This window comes from Coregonus lavaretus (assembly GCF_964263955.1).
Source record: "Coregonus lavaretus genome assembly, chromosome: 9".
Classification (NCBI taxonomy): Eukaryota; Metazoa; Chordata; class Actinopteri; order Salmoniformes; family Salmonidae; genus Coregonus; species Coregonus lavaretus.
Window position 1 is genome coordinate 6416855 of NC_139996.1, and position 27971 is coordinate 6444825.

The window sequence follows — 27971 nt, forward strand, 5'->3', positions numbered from 1 at the left end:
AGACTTGGCGCTCCGGTACCACTTGCCGTGCGGTAGCAGAGAGAACAGTCTATGACTAGGGTGGCTGGAGTCTTTGACAATTTTGAGGGCCTTCCTCTGACATGGCCTGGTATAGAGGTCCTGGATGGCAGGAAGCTTGGCCCCAGTGATGTACTGGGCCGTACGCACTACCCTCTGTAGTGCCTTGCATTCGGAGGCCGAGCAGTTGCCATACCAGGCGGTGATGCAACCAGTCAGGATGCTCTCTATGGTGCAGCTGTATAACTTTTTGAGGATCTGAGAACCCTCCCTATAGGCTGTCTCATCGTTGTCGGTGATCAGGCCTACCACTGTTGTGTCGTCGGAAAACGTAATGATGGTGTTGGAGTCCTGCCTGGCCATGCAGTCACAGGGAGTACAGGAGGGGACTGAGCATGCACCCCTGAGGGGCCCCCGTGTTGAGGATCAGCGTGGCAGATGTGTTGTTACCTACCCTTACCACCTGGGGGCGGCCTGTCAGGAAGTCCAGGATCCAGTTGCAGAGGGAGGTGTTTAGTCCCAGGATCCTTAGCTTAGTGATGAGCTTTGAGGGCACTATGGTGTTGAACGCTGAGCTGTAGTCAATGAATATCATTCTCACGTAGGTGTTCCTCTTGTCCAGGTGGGAAAGGGCAGTGGGGAGTGCAATAGAGATTGCATCATCTGTGGATCTGTTGGGGCGGTATGCAAATTGGAGTGGGTCTAGGGTTTCTGGGATAATGGTGTTGATGTGAGCCATGATCAGCCTTTCAAAGCACTTCATGGCTACAGACGTCAGTGCTACGGGTCGGTAGTAATTTAGGCAGGTTATCTTAGTGTCCTTGGGCACGGGGACTATGGTGGTCTGCTTGAAACATGTTGGTATTACAGACTCAGTCAAGGACATGTTGAAAATGTCAGTGAAGACACTTGCCAGTTGCTCAGCACATGCTCGGAGTACACGTCCTGGTAATCCGTCTGGCCCTGCGGCCTTGTGAATGTTGACCTGCTTAAAAGTCTTACTCACATCGGCTACGGAGAGCGTGATCACATAGTCAAGACACCCCCACGTGTTTTTATGGCAGGTCGACTAATTTACTTGATTAGGTGTGGTCTCTTTGATAGTCCAATCAAAGCTATTGTAGATATAACATGATTTGACGTCATTTTATCTGTGGCCAATGACCTTGAGCCTTCTTGGATGGGCACTTCTAATGTTACTCTGAGTGACAGAACACTGAGCCAATCATGGCGCAACTAGGGAACATTATCACGGCGCAACTAGAGAACATTACCAACCCATAGGCTCCTTATGTTCCGCTGGCTGCCCCTCCACCACAGAAAGCACTGAGCTAGGCTAAAACACCTGCATTTTGGAGCTGCCTTACTCAAGAAAGCAAAAAAGAGACCAAGTTTGTATGCAGCTTTATTAACTCAATTTTTTTTTTTTTTTACATGTTTTTACATTGTTTGCAAACTGATATGTGACACGTATTAATGAGGGCAGATACGCATGTGAACAACGGGTCACAACTCAGTACACTCGAAACCTAAGCATTATGAAACTTATATTCGATCAAATAAGCCTCACCTATCAAAATAGAAATTCACTTAGTTTGACCAAATTTGATTCTCTCTCATTGCCTCACCATACAAAAACTCCTCACTTGGTCTGCTTAATGCTTATTTTCGCGCGGACATATTTTGGGCGGAGTCAACCCTCTCGCTTCGCCTCTTCATCTCCATTTGTACTTTGTACCCTTTTGTACGTCCTCCTCCATTCGACAGCGCGTGGCTGCGTGTCCCCGCCCTTCAGCGCCCAGATTCGACCAAACTGACAGCTGCGACTCAGTCACGAGGGGAACATGGAGCACGGAGAATTCAACTTTCTGCTGGCTACCGATTCATACAAGGTGAGTGACATTATGCACTGGGTTTACGCAATAGTTAGCGACAGTATTATACCTAGGACTATGTCTCTTGAAATGTCTTAAGTCTGTGGTGGTTCTAATTTATTGTAATTTATTTGTGTGGATATTTGAAGGTATAATACAACCACAGCCAGCTAAGCCAAATCATCTATGATAAACAGACCTGCTACAGTATTATATCTGAGTTCTGTGGTCACCTTCTATGGTCTCCTGAAGTCTGAATAATATTATAAGAGTCCATTATATTGGAAGTTAATATAATGGTATCGCATAATCAGAAACGAAAATGAAAGTAATTCCCATTGCTTTCTGTTTACAGTGAAACATGATGGTCTTTATGCAAAGCTGCAATAAATCATAAAACCCAGATCTACATTTTATCAGTGGGTTTTTGTCTTTTCTTTTCATTTTTTTATTCCCATGTCTTTTAACATAGTGGCTGTAGTACATTTAATTAATATGTCATACTAAAAGTAAAGGGTCAGGCTGCAGCAGCACCTTGTTACAGTGTATCCTTGTAATAAATCACAGTAATAGCGGGAACCACACCCAGCTACATACTTTATAGAGATGGTGATACATTGTTATGACCTGATGTTGGCTATAATAGTTTATGAACCATATGCTCAGTTAGATTCTTCAATATCCGTTTAGACTTGTTGCCATTGAGGACAAGGGTTTAATCTGCCCTTGGATTTCAAGGCCTGATATGCTCACTGGACTGTCGAGTAGTTCTGTTTTATGCGGTCAAGAGCTGCCTCAGACGTGACAAACTGAGAGTACCTTAAGGAGAGGTTTATTTCCAAAACAATCACTTTTTTATTGATGCCAGTTAGACAGAAGTTGGCTTGGCAACAGACCTATTGATATAAACTACTGAAACAAGCTGTTATACTTTTTGAAAGGGATTAAAGGAGGTGTCCAGACACCTTTTGTGTGATTTCACGTTTTTGAGAAACTTACCCCAAACAGCAAATCACTTCCTCATCCTCATTGTGTAGTATGGGGGACCCGAGGAAACATGAACAAAGGCTCCAAAAACACCCAAAATACCTCATTTTAGAAACAGCAAAGCTCTCAGTATAGTGATGCAGGCCTTTAGATGTTGTACACATTACATTTTTGTAATTCCGAACTTTATCTGCAACGTTATAGCGATACCTCTACCCAATCTCCAGGTAACTGCCAAAATAAAGGAAACACTTGAGTACATTTTACATTTTTGTAATTTAGCAGACGCTCTTATCCAGAGCGACTTACAGGAGCAATTAGGGTTAAGTGTCTTGCTCAAGGACACATCGGCAGATTTTTCACCTAGTCAGCTCGGGGATTAGAACCAGCGACCTCTCGAGTACTGGCACAACGCTCTTAACCGCTAAGCTACCTGCCGCCTTGTAAATGACGGATCCAAAGTATACTGAAAGTATGGAGTGCTTTCACACAGGAAGCACATTGAAGCTGTTCTGGTGGCTCGTGGTGGCCCAACGTGCTATTAAGACACTTTATGTTGGTGTTTCCATTATTTTGGTAGTTACCTGTAGCAGCAGGCTACACTGAGAATGGAACAGCTGGATAGGGCAAACGTCTCGAGTCGCACAAAAGGGAATATAACATTACAGATAAAGTTCGGAATGATACAATTTCATGTGTACAACATCTAAAGACCTTTGCCATTTCTAAAAGGACATATTTGGGTGTTTTGGAACATTTGTTCATGTTTTCGCGGTGGTCCCCATACTACACAACAAGGATGAGGAAGTGATTTGCTGGGGGTAAGTTTCTCAAAAACATTTCAAATCACAAAAAAATATGTCTGGACCCTTCTATAACAAAACAAATTGAGATTGTAAAAAAGGAAACTTCTCCTTTAAGAAGTGGACACAATGGTCTCCACAGTTCACCTCACATTCACAATAAATGCTGTTGCTTTTGGAGCTGCTGATCAGAAACAAGTAGCTTTGGAGAGAACACCTTCTTTGACTACCTTGTGCTGCATATATTATAAATAGCATACAGACAGTTTCTTTGGCATACAGGTGTATGATATTAATGATTTTCTCACAGCAGGAAATAATCCTGCTGCAACAGGAAATGTGAATTATTGTTTGGATTATAATTAATGGACAGTTTAGTAGGTGTTGATACATTTTTAGAAATTAAAAGCCTTTAGAAGCCTTTTTAAACCTTGAATATACACCAGAAGTTTGCATTTTCTGCTGTGCAGGACATTTCCTGCAACAACAGGGTGACCAAATTAAGATCCTACATCTGTACTATCACAAGAATGGTCATGTTGTCAATAGTTTTCAGATCCTGTCTTGCATCTGTTTATGCTTTTGCTGGGACACTACTCAGTCAGGTCCATCAGAGCAGGAGTGGAGTAGGTCAGAGACAGGGTATAACTGGGTGACATTTAGAGTTTAAATTCATCAGGGTGAAAAGGGGTGAAGAAAAGGGTAGGAGACCGTTGCTGCCAGTGATACCAAAGGTCACTAGCACAGAGCATGCAGAGGAAGAGTGGGATGGTTATGTAATAAAACAAATATCCTAACATCATCTGGGCCCGTTTATTTAACCAACAGTAAGATTATTTTTCTCCAGGGCAAAGGAGAAAATTGTACACACCTGCTGGAAACTGCAGATTTTTGATGACAAGTCCCCAAATAATCTCAGTAGCAAATATTACACATTACATTTACATTTTAGTCATTTAGCAGACGCTCTTATCCAGAGCGACTTACATGAGCAATTAGGGTTAAGTGCCTTGCTCAAGGGCACATCGACAGATTTTTCACCTAGTCGGCTCGGGGATTAGAACCAGCGACCTTTCGGATACTGGCACAACGCTCTTAGACACATCTGCTTCCTGTTTATTATACACCTGTACAGATATCTGCATGTTTTCTTCTGATTGTAGATTTCTACATAATGTAAAGCAGGTTGGAGGGACAGTTGATGTTAAGTGTGTGTGAGAACGTGAAGTTTCAGGATTGTCAAATTAGTGACGTTCTGTACATTACCTTGGAAATAATGGCCGATGTCCGCCTCATCCCTTTGCAGAGTAAATTATTCCAAGGTAATGTACAGAATGGAGGTGTTTATCCCGCTTATTCCACAGTTACCAAAGAAAACAACACTAAAGCACAAATGTATCAGCAGAATACATTTTTTGCCCATTGATATTTGTATTTTTATAAGCAAAATCATACTTTTCATATTTTGGTTGCTAGAGACGCGACCCAGTTGTTCGTTCGATTAGTTCTATATTTAAGGGTGCAACCTAGTTGTTCATTCTATATGTTCCCAACGTTCTTATCCCTTGCTTGCTAGCTAGCCAACTAGCTACGTCTAACACAGTGACGACCTCTGCAGCCAGAATAACAGCAAAGTAGCTGCATTTGCATTTGTTTAAGCTGTTTTCTATTGACATTAATTTGGATACATCCATAAAAATGAGCTGATGATGCCCAATTTTGCCTGGCATAGTGCCTTCTCGTCAGGACACTCGTCGACACTTTTCATAATCAAAAATGAGTATTCGACAATGCTGTGATATAATTAAGCAATAAGGCCAGAGGAGCCCGTGGTATATTGGCCATATTTCACACCTCCTCGGGCCTTATTGCTATTATAAAGTGGTTACCAATGTAATTAGAGCAGTAAAAATATATGTTTTGTCATACCCGTGGTATAGTGTCCGATATACCACAGTGGTCAGCCAATCAGCATTCAGGGCTGGAACCAACCAGGTTATAATTGTCATTAACTGTATTTCTATAATGTTATTTCAGGTCACACATTACAAGCAGTACCCTCCTAACACCAGCAAGGTTTACTCCTACTTCGAGTGTCGGGCAAAGAAAACACAATCCACTAAGATTCAGAAAGTGAAATATGATGAAACTGTATTTTATGGACTTCAGTATATCCTTCATAAGTATCTGAAAGGTAAGACAAATATCATTCTTACTATTACTAAATTGACCATTCCGCTCGAAGGACCATGAAAAAGAACAGCATCAAGTACACCTCTAGTACACCTCTAGTACACCACTAGTACACACCTAGTACACACCTAGTACACCACTAGTACACCACTAGTACACACCTAGTACACCTCTAGTACACCACTAGTACACCACTAGTACACACCTAGTACACCACTAGTACACACCTAGTACACCTCTAGTACACCACTAGTACACCACTAGTACACATCTAGTACACCTCTAGTACACCACTAGTACACACCTAGTACACACCTAGTACACCTCTAGTACACTACTAGTACACCACTAGTACACACCTAGTACACCTCAAGTACACCACTAGTACACACCTAGTACACCACTAGTACACACCTAGTACACCACTAGTACACCACTAGTACACACCTAGTACACCACTAGTACACAACTTTTACTGTCTTATTCTTAATTTACAGTTGAAGTCGGAAGTTTACATACACCTTAGCCAAATACATTTAAACTCAGTTTTTCACAATTCCTGACATTTAATCCTAATAAAAATTCCCTGTCTTAGGTCAGTTAGGATCACCACTTTATTTTAAGAATGTGAAATGTCAGAATAATAGTAGAGAGAATGATTTATTTGAGCTTTTATTTCTTTCATCACATTCCCAGTGGGTCAGAAGTTTACACACACTCAATTAGTATTTGGTAGCATTGCCTTTAAATTGTTTAACTTGGGTCAAACGTTTCGGGTAGCCTTCCACAAGCTTCCCACAATAAGTTGGGTGAATTTTGGCCCATTCCTCCTGACAGAGCTGGTGTAACTGAGTCAGGTTTGTAGGCCTCCTTGCTCGCTCACGCCTTTTCAGTTCTGCCCACAAATGTTCTACAGCAGGGGTGTCAAACTCATTTTAGCTCAGGGGCCACATGGAGGAAAATCTATTCCCAAGTGGGCCGGACCGGAAAAATCATGGTATATATAACTTAAAAACAACAATTTCAGATTGTTTTCTTTGTTTTAATACGATCAACATACAACATAAAGCTGGAGCCTGAGGACAGTGTGTCCAAAATAGTACAAGCACAACATCACTATTAATCATAAAACACGTCAAGTTTATTTGAAAATTCTAAAGAAAAAGAACACACAAACACACAATGCCTCAGTGATTAACAGAACTGTTTCACAGATCACAGAACTATATCAGGGTGTCATTTCTCAGGCAGAAATGTAGATAAAAATAATGAAATCCTGTTCCCCAAACAAGTGCAAGAACCACAGAGTCAAGAATAGGTTAAATATACAAATAAAATAAAATCAATTAAAAACAATAGCACATCAACATAAAAACATATAAACATAAATCTGAAAGCGTTGCTCAAACTCCCGTAACAGTCCCGTTATTTTATCTTTGAACCGCTTCATGTCTGCCACATGTTGGGTCGCGCACACATTTTTCAGACAGGGGAAGTGAGCTGCATCACCACCGGCAAGTTGCGTCTCCCACAATGACAGCTTCAACTTGAAAGAACGTATGCTGTCATAATACTGCGTGACAACTTTGTTGCGCCCTTGCAGCTGTTTGTTCAAGTTATTCAGGTGCTCTGTAACATCCACCATAAATGCAAGGTCCTGCATCCATTCTGCGGAATGAAATTCTAACACTGGTTTGCCCTTTTCTTCCATGAACTGTTCAATTTCTTCTCGTAAATCAAAGAAACGCCTCAGCACAGCACCTCGGCTTAACCATCTTACCTCAGTGTGGTATGGCAGGCCATAGATGTGGTCTTTCTCTCTGAGAAGGCTGTCAAACTGACGGTGATTCAGGCTTCTGGATCGGATGAAATTAACAGTTTGGATGACCACCTTCATGACGTTATCCATCTTTAATGACTTGCAACACAAAGCCTCCTGGTGCAAAATACAGTGAAAAGTCAAAAAATCACGTCCTCCATTTGCAGATTGCACTTTCTCTCTGAACTTTGTCACAACGCCTGCTTTTTTCCCGATCATTGAGGGCGCACCATCTGTAGCCAGGCTGACAGCGCGGGACCAGTCCACTCCGACCCTGTCTAGCGCGCCGACGAGTGCGGTAAAAATATCAGCTGCTGTCGTTGTATCTGTCATCGGCACCAACTCGACGAACTCCTCGGTGACGGTCAATGTGTCATCAACTCCGCGGATGAAAATGGCCAGTTGTGCAACATCTGTAATGTCCGTGCTTTCATCAATTGCAACCGAAAACGCAATAAATGACTTTACTTTTTGCTTCAACTGGCTGTCCAAATCCACTGAAAGATCGGAAATCCTGTCTGCAACTGTGTTTCTTGTCAGGCTGATATTTGCAAAAGCCTGCCGCTTTTCAGGGCACACAATCTCCGCTGCCTTCATCATGCATGTTTTTACAAATTCACCCTCACTAAATGGTTTTGAAGCCACTGCGATTTCATTAGCAATGAGGTAGCTAGCTTTCACTGCAGCGTCACTGATGTCTCGGCTGTGAGTAAACACAGACTGCTGTTTCTTCAGACCCGCCAACAGTTCATTCACCTTCTCTCATCTCCGCTGTCCTTGAAAGTTGTCATATTTGTCGGCATGAAGACTCACATAGTGGCGACGAAGGTTATATTCTTTCAGCACTGCAACATGCTCTGAACACACCAAACATACAGCTTTCCCATTCAATTCCGTGAATAAATAGGATGACCATTTTTCTTCGAACACTCTGCACTCTGCGTCCACTTTTCTCTTTTTTGACAGAGACATATTGGGGCAATGAGGGTGCCAAAGCACATAATGTTAAAAGTAGAAGCTGTAATAAATATTGCGGGCAAAACAAAGTAGCTCATTGGCTGCACGTGCTTGACCTACTTGCTCTGCCCTGGTATAAACAGTTTGCTTGCTTAACACAATTGCTATTGCGCCATCCAGTGGACGCAATTGGAACAGCAGTTTATTTTATTGAAAAATTGCAGCGCATTTTTATACTTTACAATGTTTTTTTATTTTTTTTTATCATCTCGCGGGCCGGATTAAACCCGTTTGCGGGCCTGATCCGGCCCGCGGGCCGGACGTTTGACACCCCTGCCTTAGCCAAATACATTTAAACTCAGTTTTTCACAATTCCTGACATTTAATCCTAATAAAAATTCCCTGTTTTATGTCAGTTAGGATCACCACTTTATTTTAAGAATGTGAAATGTCAGAATAATAGTAGAGAGAATGATTTATTTGAGTTTTTATTTCTTTCATCACATTCCCAGTGGGTCAGAAGTTTACACAAACTCAATTAGTATTTGGTAGCATTGCCTTTAAATTGTTTAACTTGGGTCAAACGTTTCGGGTAGCCTTCCACAAGCTTCCCACAATAAGTTGGGTGAATTTTGGCCCATTCCTCCTGACAGAGCTGGTGTAACTGAGTCAGGTTTGTAGGCCTCCTTGCTCGCACACACTTTTTCAGTTCTGCCCACAAATGTTCTATAGGATTGAGGTCAGGGCTTTGTGATGGACACTCCAATACCTTGACTTTGTTGTCCTTAAGCCATTTTGCCACAACTTTGGAAGTATGCTTGGGGTCATTGTCCATTTGGAAGACCCATTTGCGACTAAGCTTTAACTTCCTGACTGATGTCTTGAGATGTTGCTTCAATATATCCACATAATTTTCCTTCCTCATGATGCCATCTATTTTGTGAAGTGCACCAGTCCCTCCTGCAGCAAAGCACTCCCACAGTATGATGCTGCCACCCCCGTGCTTCACGTTTGGGATGGTGTTCTTCGGCTTGCAAGCAAACCTCTTTTTCTTCCAAACGTAACGATGGTCATTATGGCCAAACAGTTCTATTTTTGTTTCATCAGACCAGAGGACATTACTCCAAAAAGTACGATCTTCGTCCCTATGTCTGGCTTTTTTATGGCGGTTTTGGAGCAGTGGCTTCTTCCTTGCTGAGCGGCCTTTCAGGTTATGTCGATATAGGACTTGTTTTACTGTGGATATAGATACTTTTGTACCTGTTTCCTCCAGCATCTTCACAAGGTCCTTTGCTGTTGTTCTGGGATTGATTTGCACATTTCGCACCAAAGTACGTTCATCGCTAGGAGACAGAACGCGTCTCCTTCCTGAGCGGTATGACGGTTGCGTGGTCCCATGGTGTTTATACTTGCGTACTATTGTTTGTACAGATGAACGTGGTACCTTCAGGCGTTTGGAAATTGCTCCCAAGGATTTCTTTTGATTTTCCCATGATGTCAAGCAAAGAGGCACTGAGTTTGAAGGTAGGCCTTGAAATACATCCAGTACATCTCCAATTGACTCAAATGATGTAAATTAGCCTATCAGAAGCTTCTAAAGCCATGACATCATTTTCTGGAATTTTCCAAGCTGTTTAAAGGCACAGTCAACTTAGTGTATGTAAACTTCTGACCCACTGGAATTGTGATACAGTGAAATAAAAGTGAAATAATCTGTCTGTAAACAATTGTTGGAAAAATTACTTGTGTCATGCACAAAGTAGATGTCCTAACCGACTTGCCAAAACTGTAGTTTGTTAACAAGAAATGTGTGGAGTGGTTGAAAAACAAGTCTTAATGACTCCAACCTAAGTGTATGTAAACTTCTGACTTCAACTGTACATTTGTCTTTCCCAGCTTCCTCTCACAATTATGTGATTTACATCTTACCCATATCTCTCATCTCTCACCTTCCCAGGGAAGGTGGTGACTCCAAATAAGATCAAAGAAGCAAAGGAAGTTTACCGTGAACACTTTCAGGATGATGTGTTCAACGAAAAGGGCTGGGAGTACATACTGGAGGTATTAGGCAGCAGGGTTTTTTGTATGTATTGCATGTTAAAGGAGCTACATGTAATATTTTAGTGATAGTTTTGATTTCCTGGTTTTTGAAGGACTTTTCTTATAAATGTTCTTACTTCATCATAAACCAAAACCATCTGTTGTTCTGTGGTCTAATCATGCTACAGTACTGATCCCTGAGTGTTTGTATTTCAGAAGTATGACGGCCACCTGCCCATTGAAATCAAGGCAGTCCCTGAGGGTAGTGTGATCCCCAGGGGTAATGTCCTCTTCACCGTGGAGAGTACTGACCCAGAATGCTACTGGCTCACCAACTGGGTGGAGGTTAGTCAGAAATGTTTGATTGTTCATTTCACTTTTGTTTATTATCTATTTCACTTGCTTTGTCAACGTAAGCATATGTTTCCCGTGCCGATAAAGCCCATTGAATTGAACTGAATTGAATATGGCGTCTTAGCCTGGTCCCAGATCTGTCTTTGCTGTCTTGCCAACTCATGCGACAATGACCATAGGAGTTGGCAAGACAGCACAAACAGATCTGGGACCAGGCTACTGGCCTCTAGTCGGTGCCTAACCCCCTTTTTCACTATGACATTACCATAGCGTCTTTGAGTCATGGTTCAGCACTGTTTTTAGATCTGGCACATGTCCAAAGGATACAACATCATTTGGACAGATGCTTTGTGCATTGTTGTCTATCTATATTTTGCTCATGGTAGAAAGTGTCAAGGCAGAGACTCCCCATAAACAACAACAATAAAATGCAAGGTTTCTAAAAGAGCCTGATGCCATACTTGCAAACATAAGCACGCATTTAAAGTATCCGCCAATTAAAATAGACGATTTACTTGCATGAAACCTCTCCAAGTGACAGTGATTACATCCTGGCACAACTTCTGCTGCAGCCTATCAAAGATATTAGATTTTCTATCCACCAACCAATGGCATTTCTTATTTTGAACCTACAAATTCAAGGTTTATCATTGGTCTGTAACAAAATGTTGTGTGGCAATATTGCACTGATGCATCCTTGACTAGGTTACTAGTTAGACAACATTTTCACGTTTTCGCATACATGACAAAGTAAAAAAAAAGTTTATATTTTCACACACATCCATTTGCTTTTATGGAAAAAATATAAATGAGGTCCTTACAAGAAAGTTTATCGACGTACATCGTAAAAAGAAACGACGAACCGAATATACAATTTCAATCCAGTCACTTAAAAAATACATAAACCAGAAAACATACAATGCAATAAGACATATCAAAATGTGCAGCTCTTTATCAGCTCTTGAAACAAAGACGATAATTGAATTCACACAGTAACATTTAATTCACGTTTCATCAGTCGTCACACCTGTCTTGGCGTCAGTGACCCCAGGACTTCCATGAGAATGTCTCTTTATTGAACTTGGCACATTCCTGTGATAGCCCTCAGATGGTCTTCAGATGGTCTCAGATGGTCTTCCTTCCAAACAATGTCATAAATCATGTTTGAGGGGTCACGCTGTGCTCCAACGCCAGCGAGTATCATCTTCTCTCATTCTTCCACTACAGTTGACTTGTAATCGATAGTATTTTTTAACCGTGATTTCGAGTCCACCTCGCATTAAGCTTTTTTGTTGAGGAGAAAACTGTTCAATGCCGGTCCTTGATGCTCGATTCAAAACGCATGTGACGAAGTGGATTATTATAATAATTCAGGCAATAGCAGTTTGTTTGTGTGCAAGGCTGGAATTAAATTCCTTTTTCATTTTCAAGCTGTTGGCTGTAGGCTACGTCCCTTTCCATCACACACATGTAATTCTACATTTCAAAGGGGCGGGGGGGGAAACTCATGTGAGATTCAAACCCTTGCCAAAATCTGTGACAAGTACATGGACTATGCACTTTACACAGAGAGTAATTTGACCAGTCAGTCAAATACACATGATAGCCTAGTTACATATTGATCAGAAGGTGCTGTTGGACTGAGGTATGTTAAGGATGCTTCCATGAACAAGTGTTGGAACACGTCCAACTACGTCTACGATTTTAATTGGCTGCAGAAGTTGTGCCAGGATGTAATCACTGCCACCTGTTGAGGTTAGCAAAGGCCTAACGTGTGCCATGTTATCTGATGGGACCAGCTACAATTTAGATTTATGTCACATGCAAGTAAATCGACAATTTTAATTGGATGATATGCATTTTGTGCGTGAGAACTTGTTTAACTTTAAATTCTTGCTTATGATCGCAAGTATGGTCCCCCTGTAAGTGCTTGAATGTATTTATCTATAGATGTTGTGTAGTAAGTAGCGCTGATTCAAGTGCATGATGTACTTTCCCCAGCATCACCAACTCTTCCCTCTCTTCCTCTCTCAGACCATCCTGGTGCAGATCTGGTACCCCATTACAGTAGCGACTAACTCCAGAGAGCAGAAGAAGATCCTAGCCAGGTATCTACTGGAGACGTCAGGGAACCTGGACAAACTGGAGTATAAACTGCATGACTTTGGCTACAGGGGAGTCTCATCTCAAGAGGTACTTACTGTAATTAATGATCATTATGATAATAGTGTTGGATTCATCATACTGTACATACAACATACATATGGATAGCATAATGGAGCAGGTCCCTGCCGATTTCCCAACCTGGGGTCGAACAAAGACCCTTTCCCAAACCTCTCCTCAGGGAACCCCAGCCGTTCCATGTATTTTATCTATTCATCAAGCTCTTGACCAGGTAAGTCAGGTGGGCTAATTCAGGGCTAAAACAAAATTGTAAAATGTCTGGGGGTCCCAGAGTAAAGGTTTGAGAAACACTGCTCTACGCCGAGGTTTCCCAAACTCGGTCCTGGGCTTTGATTATTTGAATCAGCTGTGTAGTGTTAGGGCAGAAAACCAAAACGTGCACGCAGGGGGGGGGGGGGGGGGGGCCAAGGACCGAGTTTGGGAAACCTTCCTCTACACAAAAACACTTTGGGTGTGTTCGTAAATTCCCTCTGGCTATCTACTCCGATTTCAGAGACTCTCGTCTGAGTGTGCCAGAGCGCAGAATAACTGATTAATTTATGAACGCTCAACACCCGTTGAATATGGCCGGTGTCAGTAAATTGTTGCCAGCAGCACAGTTACAGTCACCAACGCTCTAGACAACATGAAAACAGCCTAACCACCTCTGCTATGGCGAGTAAAATGGTCAGAGTGAGCTGTTCTCTCATTTGTGTCTGGAAGTAGCTAGCAAGCTAGCCAACTTTAGCCAGTTAGCTTGGGTGCTTGACTGCCGTTGTGAGGTCAGAACGCTCGGATCAACCCTACTCCTCGGCCAGAGCGTCCAGTGTGTGCGCTGAACGCTCCGAGAGATCGAAACACTCTGAATTTACAGAGCAGACTCTGAGCGCATTCTGGCACTCCTTAGTGAATTTACGAACACACCCTTTGTAATCAAAAAAACACTTTCAGTTTCACATCCTCTGATGCCATACAGTTTCACATCCTCTGATGCCATACTGTTTCACATCCTCTGATGCCATACTGTTTCACATCCTCTGATGCCATACTGTTTCACATCCTCTGATGCCATACAGTTTCACATCCTCTGATGCCATACAGTTTCACATCCTCTGATGCCATACAGTTTCACATCCTCTGATGCCATACAGTTTCACATCCTCTGATGCCATACAGTTTCACATCCTCTGATGCCATACTGTTTCACATCCTCTGATGCCATACTGTTTCACATCCTCTGATGCCATACTGTTTCACATCCTCTGATGCCATACTGTTTCACATCCTCTGATGCCGTACTGTTTAGCTGTTCCTGTCATGTGATGTTTTTGTCTGGTTTCAGACCGCTGGCATCGGAGCGTCTGCCCACCTGGTGAACTTTAAAGGCACAGACACGGTGGCTGGTATCTGTGTCATTAAGAAGTACTACGGCACCAAAGACCCTGTGCCCGGCTTCTCTGTGCCAGCTGCAGAGCACAGGTAACACAGAGACACAGGTAACACAGAGACACAGGTAACACAGAGACACAGGTAACACAGAGACACAGGTAGACACAGAGACACAGGTAACACAGAGACACAGGTAACACAGAGACACAGGTAGACAGAGACACAGGTAAAACAGAGACACAGGTAGACACAGAGACACAGGTAGACACAGAGACACAGGTAGACACATAGACACAGGTAACACAGAGACACAGGTAACACAGAGACACAGAGACACAGGTAACACAGAGACACAGGTAGACAGAGACACAGGTAGACAGAGACACAGGTAACACAGAGACACAGGTAACACAGAGACACAGGTAACACAGAGACACAGGTAGACACAGAGAAACAGGTAACACAGAGACACAGAGACACAGGTAACACAGTGGCACAGGTAACACAGAGACACAGGTAACACAGAGACACAGGTAACACAGAGACACAGGTAGACACAGAGACACAGGTAGACACAGAGACACAGGTAACACAGAGACACAGGTAACACAGAGACACAGGTAGACAGAGACTCAGGTAACAGAGACACAGGTAACACAGAGACACAGGTAACACAGAGACACAGGTAACACAGAGACACAGGTAGACAGAGACACAGGTAGACAGAGACACAGGTAACACAGAGACACAGGTAACACAGAGACACAGGTAACACAGAGACACAGGTAGACACAGAGAAACAGGTAACACAGAGACACAGAGACACAGGTAACACAGAGACACAGGTAACACAGAGACACAGGTAGACACAGAGACACAGGTAGACACAGAGACACAGGTAGACACAGAGACACAGGTAACACAGAGACACAGAGACACCGGTAACACAGAGACACAGGTAGACAGAGACACAGGTAACACAGAGACACAGGTAACACAGAGACACAGGTAGACAGAGACACAGGTAACACAGAGACACAGGTAACACAGAGACACAGGTAGACACAGAGACACAGGTAGACACAGAGACACAGGTAGACACAGAGACACAGGTAACACAGAGACACAGGTAGACAGAGACACAGGTAACAGAGACACGGGTAACACAGAGACACAGGTAACACAGAGACACAGGTAACACAGAGACACAGAGACACAGGTAACACAGAGACACAGGTAACACAGAGACACAGGTAACACAGAGACACAGGTAGACACAGAGACACAGGTAAACACGGAGACACAGGTAAACACAGAGACACAGGTAACACAGAGACACAGGTAGACACAGCGGGTACAGCACAATTAGCACAGATTAAAGCTAAAGCATGCAATCACACTGTAGAAATTGACTGATTTTATATGTACATGGCCGTCACAAGTAGGTTTAACTTTTTAATTCATTCCAGAGAACTAATCAAGTCTCAGTATCATTTTCAGAGCATGATATATAGCGCCCTCTTCTGAGTTTGTGTTGTACTACACTGTTCTTCTGTGTTTCTCAAACACATTTAGTCACGGTTTAGTTTAAGTGATTTCCTGTATTGCTTACCTATGGATAAATATTTTATTGCCAGCACCATCACCGCCTGGGGTAAGGACCATGAGAAAGATGCCTTTGAGCACATTGTGAGGCAGTTCCCCAACGTGCCCGTGTCCATCGTCAGCGACAGCTATGATATCTACAATGCCTGTGAGAAGATCTGGGGAGAGGACCTCAGGAGCCTCATCGAGTCCCGCAGCGCGGACGCACCCCTGGTCATCAGGCCAGACTCAGGAGACCCCTTAGACACCGTCCTCAAGGTAGAGAAGATAGATAAAGCATCACCTAGCGCTAGTAGTTTACAACAGTCCGGTCGGTGGTGGAACCATCGGGCCTGGTTCTCTTTAGTTCTCTTTTGTCCTAGTGTTTTTCTGGTTCTAATGGAGAAAGGGCATGGGTCTCACTGGCAGTATCACTGGCACTGTGTAGGACCATTATGATGTTAAAGTCTTCTGTCAACAGCTCATTATAAATACATTCAAATCATTAAAGAGAGAGCAGGACTATGAACATGTCTCTCACTAGCTTGCTGATTCCAAGGTGTTGGAGATTTTAGGGAGGAAGTTCCACACCACAGAGAACAGCAAAGGATACAAGGTGCTGCCCCCTTACATCCGAGTCATCCAGGGGGATGGTGTGGACATTAACACACTGCAGGAGGTAGGTTCACTGTACTCACCTGCCTACCTGACCCTCCTACCAGTGGGGTCCAATCGTATCTGTTGTTCCAAGGTTCTATTGTAACCAGTCTCATTGCAACCAGTCAGCCACACACTTGATTCAACTAAGCAAAGTCTGGAGACTAGGATTAGTTGAATCCATTGTGTGACAGACTGGTTGGAAGCTTTGAACCACTCCAGGCTTTCTCCGGGTAAGATTGGAATGGAATCCACTGCTTTTAAATGAGTAGTATTATTAGGGCTTGGTTCTGTAAAATAACCTTGGACCCACCCCTCGGGTGTTCTGTCGTCTTCAGATTGTGGCGGGGATGAAGCAACACAGGTGGAGTGTAGAGAACGTGGGTTTTGGGTCGGGCGGTGCCCTGCTCCAGAAACTGACCCGGGACCTGCTCAGCTGCTGCTTCAAGTGCAGCTTTGTGGTGACCAACGGACTGGGGGTGAGTCAGTGAACGTCCAGTCATTGTCATGAGAGGACATTGTTGTGAATTCATGATTCTTTCTCAATTCATCTGTTCTCAATTCATATGTTCTCAGTTAATATGTTCTCAGTTCATCTGTTCTCAATTCATCTGTTCTCAGTTCATCTGTTCTCAGTTCATCTGTTCTCAGTTCATCTGTTCTCAGTTCATCTGTTCTCAGTTCATCTGTTCTCAGTTCATCTGTTCTCAGTTAATCTGTTCTCAGTTCATCTGTTCTCAGTTCATCTGTTCTCAGTTCATCTGTTCTCAGTTCATCTGTTCTCAGTTAATCTGTTCTCAATTCATCTGTTCTCAGTTCATCTGTTCTCAGTTCATCTGTTCTCAATTCATCTGTTCTCAGTTCATCTGCTCTCAATTCATCTGTTCTCAGTTCATCTGTTCTCAATTAATCTGTTCTCAATTCATATGTTCTCAATTCCTTGTATCCTCTCTCATTGCTTCCTCCGAAAAAGCATTGGAGGAGAAGATCCAGGTTCCCTCCTCTCGGTCCTTCTCATGCAATACGTTCCGAGGAGGCTAGGAGAGAGGAGGCTAGGAGAGAGGAGGCTAGGAGAGAGGAGGCTAGGAGAGAGGAGGCTAGGAGAGAGGAGGAGAGGAAAGATGAATTGGGAAAGAGCCCAAGTCTTTGTTAACACTTTATATGAAGCTGCTCTAATACCTGTGTAATAACACTGTAATTCATTACTATTGTAGTGGCCAATATTTGATATGTAAGCATATGATATATACATCACACGCGATCCGTAATAAGACTTAGCAATTAGACTATTAAAATGAATTATCTGACTCCATAAGATAAATGGGGCGGCAGGTAGCTTAGTGGTTAAGAGCGTTGTGCCAGTAACCGAAAGGTCGCTGGTTCTAATCCCCAAGCCGACTAGGTGAAAAATCTGTCGATGTGCCCTTGAGCAAGGCACTTAACCCTAATTGCTCCTGTAAGTCGCTCTGGATAAGAGCGTCTGCTAAATGACTAAAATGTTAAATGTAAAATAAATAGCAATATGCAAGAACACTATAGTTAAATCATGTACAATCAAGTATTATGCATTTAGCTGACGAAGATCAATGAATGGTCATGAGAATGGATTTCTAAATACAAGTGTATTTAATAACTTTGTAAAATGAATGATAACATTATAAAAGGCATGAGCTGAAGTTACAAAGCATTAGCAAGCATTACAAGGCATTATTCTAAACATGGTCAGAGTGGGAGAGAGACCAAGAAACCCTGAATTGTGCCATGGCCCATAGCTCATGGGAGAGAGAGAGAGAAACCCTGGCTTGTGCCATGGCCCATAGCTCATGGGAGAGAGAGAGAGAAACCCTGGCTTATGCCATGGCCCATAGCTCATGGGAGAGAGAGAGAGAGTAGGTACCTCACCAGCGCAGGTCAGGCACAAATAAGAGAAAGGGACAATGAATCTAAGAACCTTTATAGCATCTGAGTTGTTTGGATTCAAAATCTGAGATGTTGACCAATAGTATTACTGTAAAGTTAACCTCCAATCATATATCAGTCTTACATGATGTAATCACAACAGATCGGATGGCTCAGATTACGGTGTCTGCAGTAACACTTTGTTTGTTCTTTCTCCTGAACTTCTACTCTCAACCTCTCCGATCATTTTCATGATGTCCATCCGGTTTGCTTCTATATGCCATATCTTTCTAACTGTGCTCCTTCACAAAAGCTCCCAACCTACAACCCCATACACTTATTATGGACACAGCGTGCCTACATTATTAGTTATCTTGTTATTGTTTGTTGTTAGTTGTTATTAGTCCCATCCTTCAATTCCATTAAACACCTCCCATCTATCTCTTAACACCATCCATATAGGATTTCTATTTGCCATATATATTTCAACTGTACTGTGATGTCTTACAAAAGTTCTGAACCTTTCTATTCTCATTGCTTCTACAGATTGTGAATTGAATTTTTTTTTTTTTACTAATAGTATTATTATGTTATTGATCAATTGACTATGACTTTTCAGATCACCCAGTAGTCCTATATTACTACAGTATTGTTTGTAATAGTTTAATGTTGCATAGGCTTACGTCTTGTAAAGAAAATACATCTGAATGGTAGATCTCGGCTTGCATTTGGACTCAAAGTAATCTGGACTCACAAAATGATCTGCTCAGAAAGTGATCTGGACTTAGAAAGTGATCTGGACTCAGAAAGTGATCTGGACTCAGAAAATGGTTGGTGACCACTGTTGTATTATGTTCTTTTAATTACAGCTGAATGTGTTCAAGGACCCTGTTGCTGACCCTAATAAAAGATCAAAGAAAGGTCGTCTGTCACTCCACAGAACACCAACAGGAGACTTTATGACCCTTGAGGAAGGGAAGGGGGCCCTGGAGGAATACGGTCCAGTAAGCCATTTAAACAAGTGGTCATCCTAAAACCATAGATAAAAGCCTTTTGTTTTTCTTTCTCTGAGGCTTAAGCAAACATATTTTTGGGGGGACTATTATGGAGTTGTTTTAAAGTCATATTGTAATTGAAAGTTGATAAGTTTACTCTCTATTCCTCTTTCTCTCTGTCTTCTTTCCCCAGGATCTGCTTCACACCGTTTTCAGAAATGGTGTGATACTGAAGACGTATACATTTGATGAGGTCAGAGACAACGCCAAGATCAGGGACTGTGACCTGGAAGAGTCTGTAGACTGAGGCCTGTACATGCTCCAACATACTACGCAGAAAGGACTGGAACCCTTCTACCTCCCTGTACAGCACTGACCACTAGGATGAGAACAAATAGCACTTAACGTTGTCCTTGGAGACAGAGAGAGAGAGAGAGAGAGAGAGAGAGAGAGAGAGACTTAAAAGCACTTCATTAGAACAATGTTAAAAATATATAAACTAAGAAATGTATGATTGAGAAATTATATAAAAAGCACCTTTTATTGAGATTAATTCAACTTGAATTTTTTGATTTTATCATGTATATTTTCCTTTTTCTGAAAGCCCATTTTAAATCGTCTCTGTCTATGGTTGAATTCGGGGAAGGCAGGCTTCCCTTCTGTGTTCATGAGCCATATGTCCAGGATATTGTCACATTCTCAAAAATTTATTTGTAAGAACAAAACAACCCTTTCCCTCCAGTTCATTGAAGATAAACAAATGATCCAGAAAAACACCAGCCAGATTCATTTCAAATGTTATGGATAAACAACAAAATTACTTCTCAATTTAGATTGAAATTAGCCAGTTTAAAAAGGGTAGCGGGTGTGTGTCTTCAAAAGTAACAGGCCACACAGTCTTCAAAGTAACTAACAGTCTGTGAGCCCTGCCCCGCGCGATCTATTCAAATATAAAGGGACGTTGCTTGAACATCCTTGCACTGGGAGGTTTGTTTAGGTTTAGCAGTAGCAGCTGGAGGAAGGCTAATGATGCCCCAACCTCGAGTGGATTCTGCACTTATTAAAGAACCGCTTGGCGAGTGGATTCTGCACTTATTAAAGAACCGCTTGGCGAGTGGATTCTGCACTTGTCAAAGAACCGCTCGGCGAGTGGATTTTGCACTTGTTAAAGAACCGCTTGGCGAGTGGATTTTGCACTTGTTAAAGAACCGCTTGGCGAGTGGATTTTGCACTTGTTAAAGAACCGCTTGGCTTCATCAAAATCTTGGAATCTTTTCAATCTTTTATTTGTTGTTATCGATCATATTGACTGAATCGGAAAAACCCAGTTTTTCATGTTTTATCATCTGATCTGATTTGAAGTTAACCGCGGCTTTCGCTTTTGGGAGCTGTAGCGGCTAGAGTGGGATAAATATTTGGTCCATTTCTTGCGGGGAGAAAACAGAAGTGAAACTTTGATTGCAGCTTTTATCCCTTCAGGTAGAGTTGAAGTCGGAAGTTTACATACACCTTTAGCCAAATACATTTAAACTCTGTTTTTCACAATTCCTGACATTTAATCCTAGTAATAATTCCCTGCCTTAGGTCAGTTAGGATCACCACTTTATTTTAAGAATGTGAAATGTCAGAATAATAGTAGAGAATGATTTATTTCAGCTTTTTATTTCATTAATTACATTCCCAGTGGGTCAGAAGTTTACATACACTCAATTAGTATTTGGTAGCATTGCCTTTAAATTGTTTAACTTGGGTCAAACGTTTCGGGTAGCCTTCCACAAGCTTCCCACAATAAATTGGGTGAATTTTGGCCCATTCCTCCTGACAGAGCTGGTGTAAGTGAGACAGGTTTGTAGGCCTCCTTGCTCGCACACGCTTTTTCAGTTCTGCCCACAAATGTTCTATAGGATTGAGGTCAGGGCTTTGTGATGGCCACTCCAATACCTTGACTTTGTTGTCCTTCAGCCATTTTGCCACAACTTTGGAAGTATGCTTGGGGTCATTGTCCATTTGGAAGACCCATTTGCGACTAAGCTTTAACTTCCTGACTGATGTCTTGAGATGTTGCTTCAATATATCCACATAATTTTCCTTCCTCATGATGCCATCTATTTTGTGAAGTGCACCAGTCCCTCCTGCAGCAAAGCACCCCCACAGCATGATGCTGCCACGCCCGTGCTTCACGGTTGGGATGGTGTTCTTCGGCTTGCAAGTGACCCCCTTTTTCCTCCAAACATAACGATGATCATTATGGCCAAACTGTTCTAATTTTGTTTCATCAGACCAGAGGTCATTTCTCCAAAAGGTACAATCTTTGTCCCCATGTGCAGTTGCAAACCGTAGTCTGGCTTATTTATGGCGGTTTTGGAGCAGTGGCTTCTTCCTTGCTGAGTGGCCTTTCAGGTTATGTCGATATAGGACTCTTTTTACTGTGGATATAGATACTTTTGTACCTGTTTCCTCCAGCATCTTCACAAGGTCCTTTGCTGTTGTTCTGGGATTGATTTGCACTTTTCGCACCAAAGTACGTTCATCTCTAGGAGACAGAACGCGTCACCTTCTTGAACGGTATGACAGCTGCATGGTCCCACGGTGTTTATACTTGTGTACTATTGTTTGTACAGATGAACGTGGTACCTTCAGGCGTTTGGAAATTGCTCCCAAGGATGAACCAGACTTGTGGAGGACTACCATTTTTTTCTGAGGTCTTGGCTGATTTCTTTTGATTTTCCCATGATGTCAAGCAAAGGGGCACTGAGTTTGAAGGTAGGCCTTGAAATACATCCACAGGTACACCTCCAATTGACTCAAATTATGTAAATTAGCCTATCAGAAGCTTCTAAAGCCATGACATCATTTTCTGGAATTTTCCAAGATGTTTAAAGGCACAGTCAACTTAGTGTATGTAAACTTCTGACCCACTGGAATTGTGATACAGTGAATTATAAGTGAAATAATCTGTCTGTAAACAATTGTTGGAAAAATTACTTGTGTCATGCACAAAGTAGATGTCCTAACCGACTTGCCAAAACAATAGTTTGTTAACAAGAAATTTGTGGAGTGGTTGAAAAACTAGTTTTAATGACTCCAACCTAAGTGTATGTAAACTTCCGACTTCAACTGTATGTCTCTGTATGTCTCCTATCTGTATGTTCTATTAATATCCCTGACAGAGGGTAGCTAGTAACCTATTCTTAGATCAGGTCCTAGGTCCTGCTGTCTTGCCAACTTGCACGACGTCGACAATGATAATAGAGGACTTGGAAAGACAGCATAAACAGATCTGGGACCAGGCTCATCAGGTTAATGTGTTAGACAAAATTGCTTTGGTAAAGGCTTAGTCCCAACCTGCTGTAGGCTAATTTGAACAATACTTTTAATGTTCTCTAATGTATTTGTATACATTTGTTTTAGTTGCCCAGTAATTATTTTGCATCCGAAGCCCTTTGAGGACCTCTATTCTATCTATCATCACCTGTCCTGTGCCCCCCAGGTTCAGCCAGGTGCCACTGGTGTAACCGTACTGTACCAGAGACTCACCTGGTGGGGGACTTTGCCTTCTCAGCTGTGTTCTTTGTGAGCGTCACCATCATGGCCTTCATGTACTGTATGGTGACTGTACTGTATGGTGACGGTAATATATGGTGACTGTACTGTATGGTGACTGTACTGTATGGTGACTGTACTGTATGGTGACTGTGTATGGTGACTGTACTGTATGGTGACTGTACTGTATGGTGACGGTACTGTATGGTGACTGTACTGTATGGTGACGGTACTATATGGTGACGGTACTGTATGGTGACTGTACTGTATGGTGACTGTACTGTATGGTGACTGTACTGTATGGTGACGGTACTGTATGGTGACTGTACTGTATGGTGACTGTACTATATGGTGACGGTACTGTATGGTGACTGTACTGTATGGTGACGGTACTGTATGGTGACTGTACTGTATGGTGACTGTACTGTATGGTGACGGTACTGTATGGTGACTGTACTGTATGGTGACTGTACTATATGGTGACTGTACTATATGGTGACGGTACTGTATGGGGACTGTACTGTATGGTGACTGTACTGTATGGTGACTGTACTATATGGTGACGGTACTGTATGGTGACTGTACTGTATGGTGACTGTACTGTATGGTGACGGTACTGTATGGTGACTGTACTGTATGGTGACTGTACTATATGGTGACTGTACTGTATGGTGACGGTACTATATGGTGACTGTACTGTATGGTGACGGTACTGTATGGTGACTGTACTGTATGGTGACTGTACTGTATGGTGACTGTACTGTATGGTGACTGTACTGTATGGTGACGGTACTGTATGGTGACTGTACTGTATGGTGACTGTACTGTATGGTGACTGTACTGTATGGTGACGGTACTGTATGGTGACGGTACTGCATGGTGACGGTACTGTATGGTGACGGTACTATATGGTGACGGTACTGTATGGTGACTGTACTGTATGGTGACTGTACTATATGGTGACGGTACTGTATGGTGACTGTACTGTATGGTGACTGTACTGTATGGTGACTGTACTATATGGTGACTGTACTGTATGGTGACTGCCAGTGGTGTAAAGTAATTAAGTAAAATATACTTGAAAGTACTACTTAAGTCGTTTTTTGGGGGTATCTGTACTTTACTATTTTTGACTATTATTAATGACAATTATGTACATTTTCCCTGACACCCAAAAGTTCTCGTTACATTTTGAATGCTTAGCAGGACAGGAAAATGGTCTAATTTACACACTTATCAAGGGAATATCCCTGCTCATCTCTACTGCCTCTGATCAAGCGGACTCACTAAACAAATGCTGTGTTTGTAAATTATGTCTGTAAGGTTCTGTATTTATTTTCTTAGTCAACCTTGTGTTCTTGAACGTAGTCCTGTTTCTTTGTGTTCTTGAACGTAGTCCTGTTTCTTTGTGTTCTTGAACGTAGCCCTGTCTTTCATTTTTGTTCATTGATTTCACCTGTGTTAGTTACTCACCTGGTCTCATCAGCTCCTTATTTAGTTCAGTTCTTTCTGTTTGTGCCTTGTGAGGTATTGTTCGTTTTGACTCCACTAAGCCTTTTCCTAGCTCGTTTGTGAGAACCAGTTTTAGCCTTCAGTCCTAGTTTTGTTTCACCTGCCTGTTTGCCTGCCTGTGTATGACCATTGCCTGCCTGTGACCACGATTCCTGCCTTCTGCAAAGGCCAAATAAACACCTGCCGTGCTCTGCACGTGAATCTACACCTTTTTCTCCCTGAGTATTCATTACAGAATACCTCACCAAAAACGGAATGGATTCAGCGGAGCTACAGTGGCACCAAACCCGGTAAGAGGAGCGTATGGAGGGAATCTGCCATCTTCTCCGCCAGCCTATCCCTACTCCTCCGATGCCAGGTGGCGTGACCCATAGCCCTCCTTCATTCATATCCATGCCTGGAAAATATGACGGTTCACCTGGTAAATGTCAGGGATTTCTGATGCAATGCAGCAAATTCATTGAGCACAACCCCATTCACTTCGCCACCGACAAGAGCAGGGTGGATTTTGTTGTGTCTCTACTCACAGGCAAAGCCCTGGATTGGGCCACCACCATATGGACTGCCAACAGCGCAGAACTCGGATCCGAGACCCATTTCCACACCCTCTTCAAAGAGGTATTCGATCACTCTCCTTCCTGTCGTCCTATAGGGGACCTCCTCATAGACCTTCAACAAGGACGCAATTCAGCTGCCGAGTATGCCCTTCGAGTTCCGCACCATGGCGGCAGGGAGTGGATGGAGTGAGGCTGCTTTACTTACTGTCTACCGAAGAGGGCTCAACAGGGAACTTCAGGCGGCCTGTAGAGGTGACCTTCAGGATTTAAATCAATACATTCGTATGTCCATCTCCATCGACCACCTCATCGCCGACCACCGAAGAACTCTGCCACCCAGGAACCCGAAACCTTCTCTTTCCATGATTCCGTCATCCTGTCCGAGTCTTCCAGAGCCCATACAGTTGGGCCATGCTCCTCTCCCGTGTATCGAACGTCGAAGGCGGATCCAAGAAGGGCTCTGCCTATACTGTGGAGGGAAAGATCATCTACTCAGCCATTGCCCTGATCGCCCCCCCCCCCCCCCCCCCCCCCCCCCCCCCCCCCCGCCCCCCCCCAATTGCTTTGACGAAACCTGTGATGTCATTGGTGTATTCTTGTGAATATTTTAAGATGAGGAAGTGATACTGTACCCAATTCCTTTTTAGGCTATAATAGAGCCCCATCAAGCTGGTCGCAGTAGTAAGGAGACAGGCTGTGTACATTCCTGTGTGAAGCTGTGTGTTGACTTTAATCAAATCCCTTCTCTCAAACACATAAAATTGTATAAATGTTCAATTTCAACACCCTATGAATCAAAATTACATTAAACCACATTAACATTTTTGCTTTGTCACAGGCTCTGTCCTCTAGCTTGGTTCCAGATTTGTTTGTGCTGTCTTGCCAACTCATATGGTTATTCACTGACAGCACAAACTATTATGGGGCCGGGCTATCTCCCCTCCACCACACACAGCAACCCAGTACTCTGTGTAGTCACAGGGTGGTGGTTAACCTGCTTCCTCTCTCCACAGCCAGGGGCCGTGTTCGAGAGCATCAAAACCGTGATGCATCATGGGTAAATTGTGACTGACTGACCTGATTTTACAAATAATATTGAGTAGATATTTATGATACAAGGTGATTTGATTTGTAGATCAGTCAGTCTCGACTCAACTTCGAAGTCGGCTGCAACGTGGAAGGTCTTGTTTGCTTGTCTACTCCCTGTGACTTAAATGATCACAGATGCTTCTCTTCCCGGTATTATCTGAAGAACAACTGTGTCATTCATATGACTACTGAGAACTTCCCTGCGTGAAAAGGGCCTGACCAATGGTGAAGGCAGTATACTGTAAGGGTCTGACTGTACTGCCCAACTGTTAGTTGATGTCCTATGGAGGACCGGTCTTTTAACATTGTAAAAGTAGATTATAGTCTATAGCAACTTTCTTTGCAATTATGAAAATGTAAAAAAATTTCAGGCAGCATGATTCTTTTCTGTGTGATTATACTTTTTTCTGAGCTTTTCAAAACATACCAAAAGACGACACAGTTATGATAGAAAGGTGGCAGGATTAGTGACAGTTGGTTACACTTGAGTTTGATGAATGACGGAAACGGTCTGTGCCTCAACGGTTGAGTAACATAGTAACACTAAACACCAGAGCAGTTTGATCTAGATAAGCTTTGACAGGTTATATTTATTTGTCTGTTATCTTGACTTACAAAGCTGTTACTAAGTCACACTAAGGCCCGACCCGGCTTGAACTGATGTACAATACAAACATTGCCTGCACAAACGTTTACACAACTGTTGTCAAGGCAAAACATTTTCCCAAAACCAAAATCCTATGCTTGACTGTAATAATGATTTGGAAGATTTCTAAGCACACAAGTCATGTGTTATATGTCAGTGAGGAATCAGACTTCAGACATATTGGGCCTTCCCCTAGTTGTCATGGGTACCGTATCTAACTTTACCCCTCCTTCTGAAAGAGCAGACCTTGCAGACGGTCCAGACGTTTGTCTGCTCTGACTGGACCAGGGAGATCCTCTCTCCTCTGTGGCCCTGCCCACTCCCTCACTCCTCATCTGTGATTGGCCAGTGCCAGTCCTCCCCCTCCCAATCCTAGCCTGTGATTGGGCAGAATGACCATGCTGACCATCAGGAATGACCATGCTGCTGCTCTCTAGCTGTATCATAGGGAGAGACTCGGACACAGTGGTAACGTTCTTCCAGCGTCTGGCTCCAGACTGACTGTTGTACTCGTACACCCTCCCCGTGACTGAAAATTGACCAAAAAATGCAAAAGGTCAGAATTAGGTTTTAGATAATCTCAGAACAGATAACAGGAAATTAGATACATTTACCAGGATCAACTTCCTCTCCATCAAATACAGTGTTGATCTTGGTCACTTCCTGGAATAGAGAGAGCGGTCAGCAACATTTGAATAGATGTCCTAGAACACAGTGGCACATTAACACATACTGTAGGTAGACTCTTACCATTAATATTTCCCTCTTTGGAGGTGTTGGTTCTGGGATCCTATGTGACAGAAAAAAAAGAAAGGATATCATTAGTAATGCCTGAAATATACATTTCTGTCATCAACAATGTCTTGATTCTCCCACAGCCGTGTAATGATTC

The 27971-nt window shown here is 42.8% G+C and overlaps 1 protein-coding gene across 1 annotated transcript; it reads left to right on the forward strand.

Annotated features, from left to right (window-relative positions):
* Positions 1-1825: 1825 nt before the first annotated feature.
* Positions 1826-20494, forward strand: LOC311135456 (nicotinamide phosphoribosyltransferase). Its single transcript, XM_084169419.1, has 11 exons — positions 1826-1910; positions 5720-5876; positions 10609-10712; positions 10908-11036; positions 13080-13238; positions 14551-14687; positions 16235-16460; positions 16741-16860; positions 17177-17317; positions 19607-19741; positions 19926-20494. The coding sequence occupies exons 1-11, from the start codon at positions 1863-1865 to the stop codon at positions 20037-20039; spliced, it is 1470 nt and encodes a 489-aa protein (XP_084025545.1). The 5' UTR covers positions 1826-1862; the 3' UTR covers positions 20040-20494.
* Positions 20495-27971: the final 7477 nt, after the last annotated feature.

Bases quoted from the DNA above. Each gene is read 5' to 3' on its own strand.
- LOC311135456 (XM_084169419.1), top strand. From the start codon at position 1,863: ATGGAGCACGGAGAATTCAACTTTCTGCTGGCTACCGATTCATACAAG. The intron at 1,911-5,719 runs GTGAGTGACATT...ATGTTATTTCAG, and splicing joins TGGCTACCGATTCATACAAG to GTCACACATTACAAGCAGTA. The intron at 19,742-19,925 runs GTAAGCCATTTA...TTCTTTCCCCAG, and splicing joins CCCTGGAGGAATACGGTCCA to GATCTGCTTCACACCGTTTT.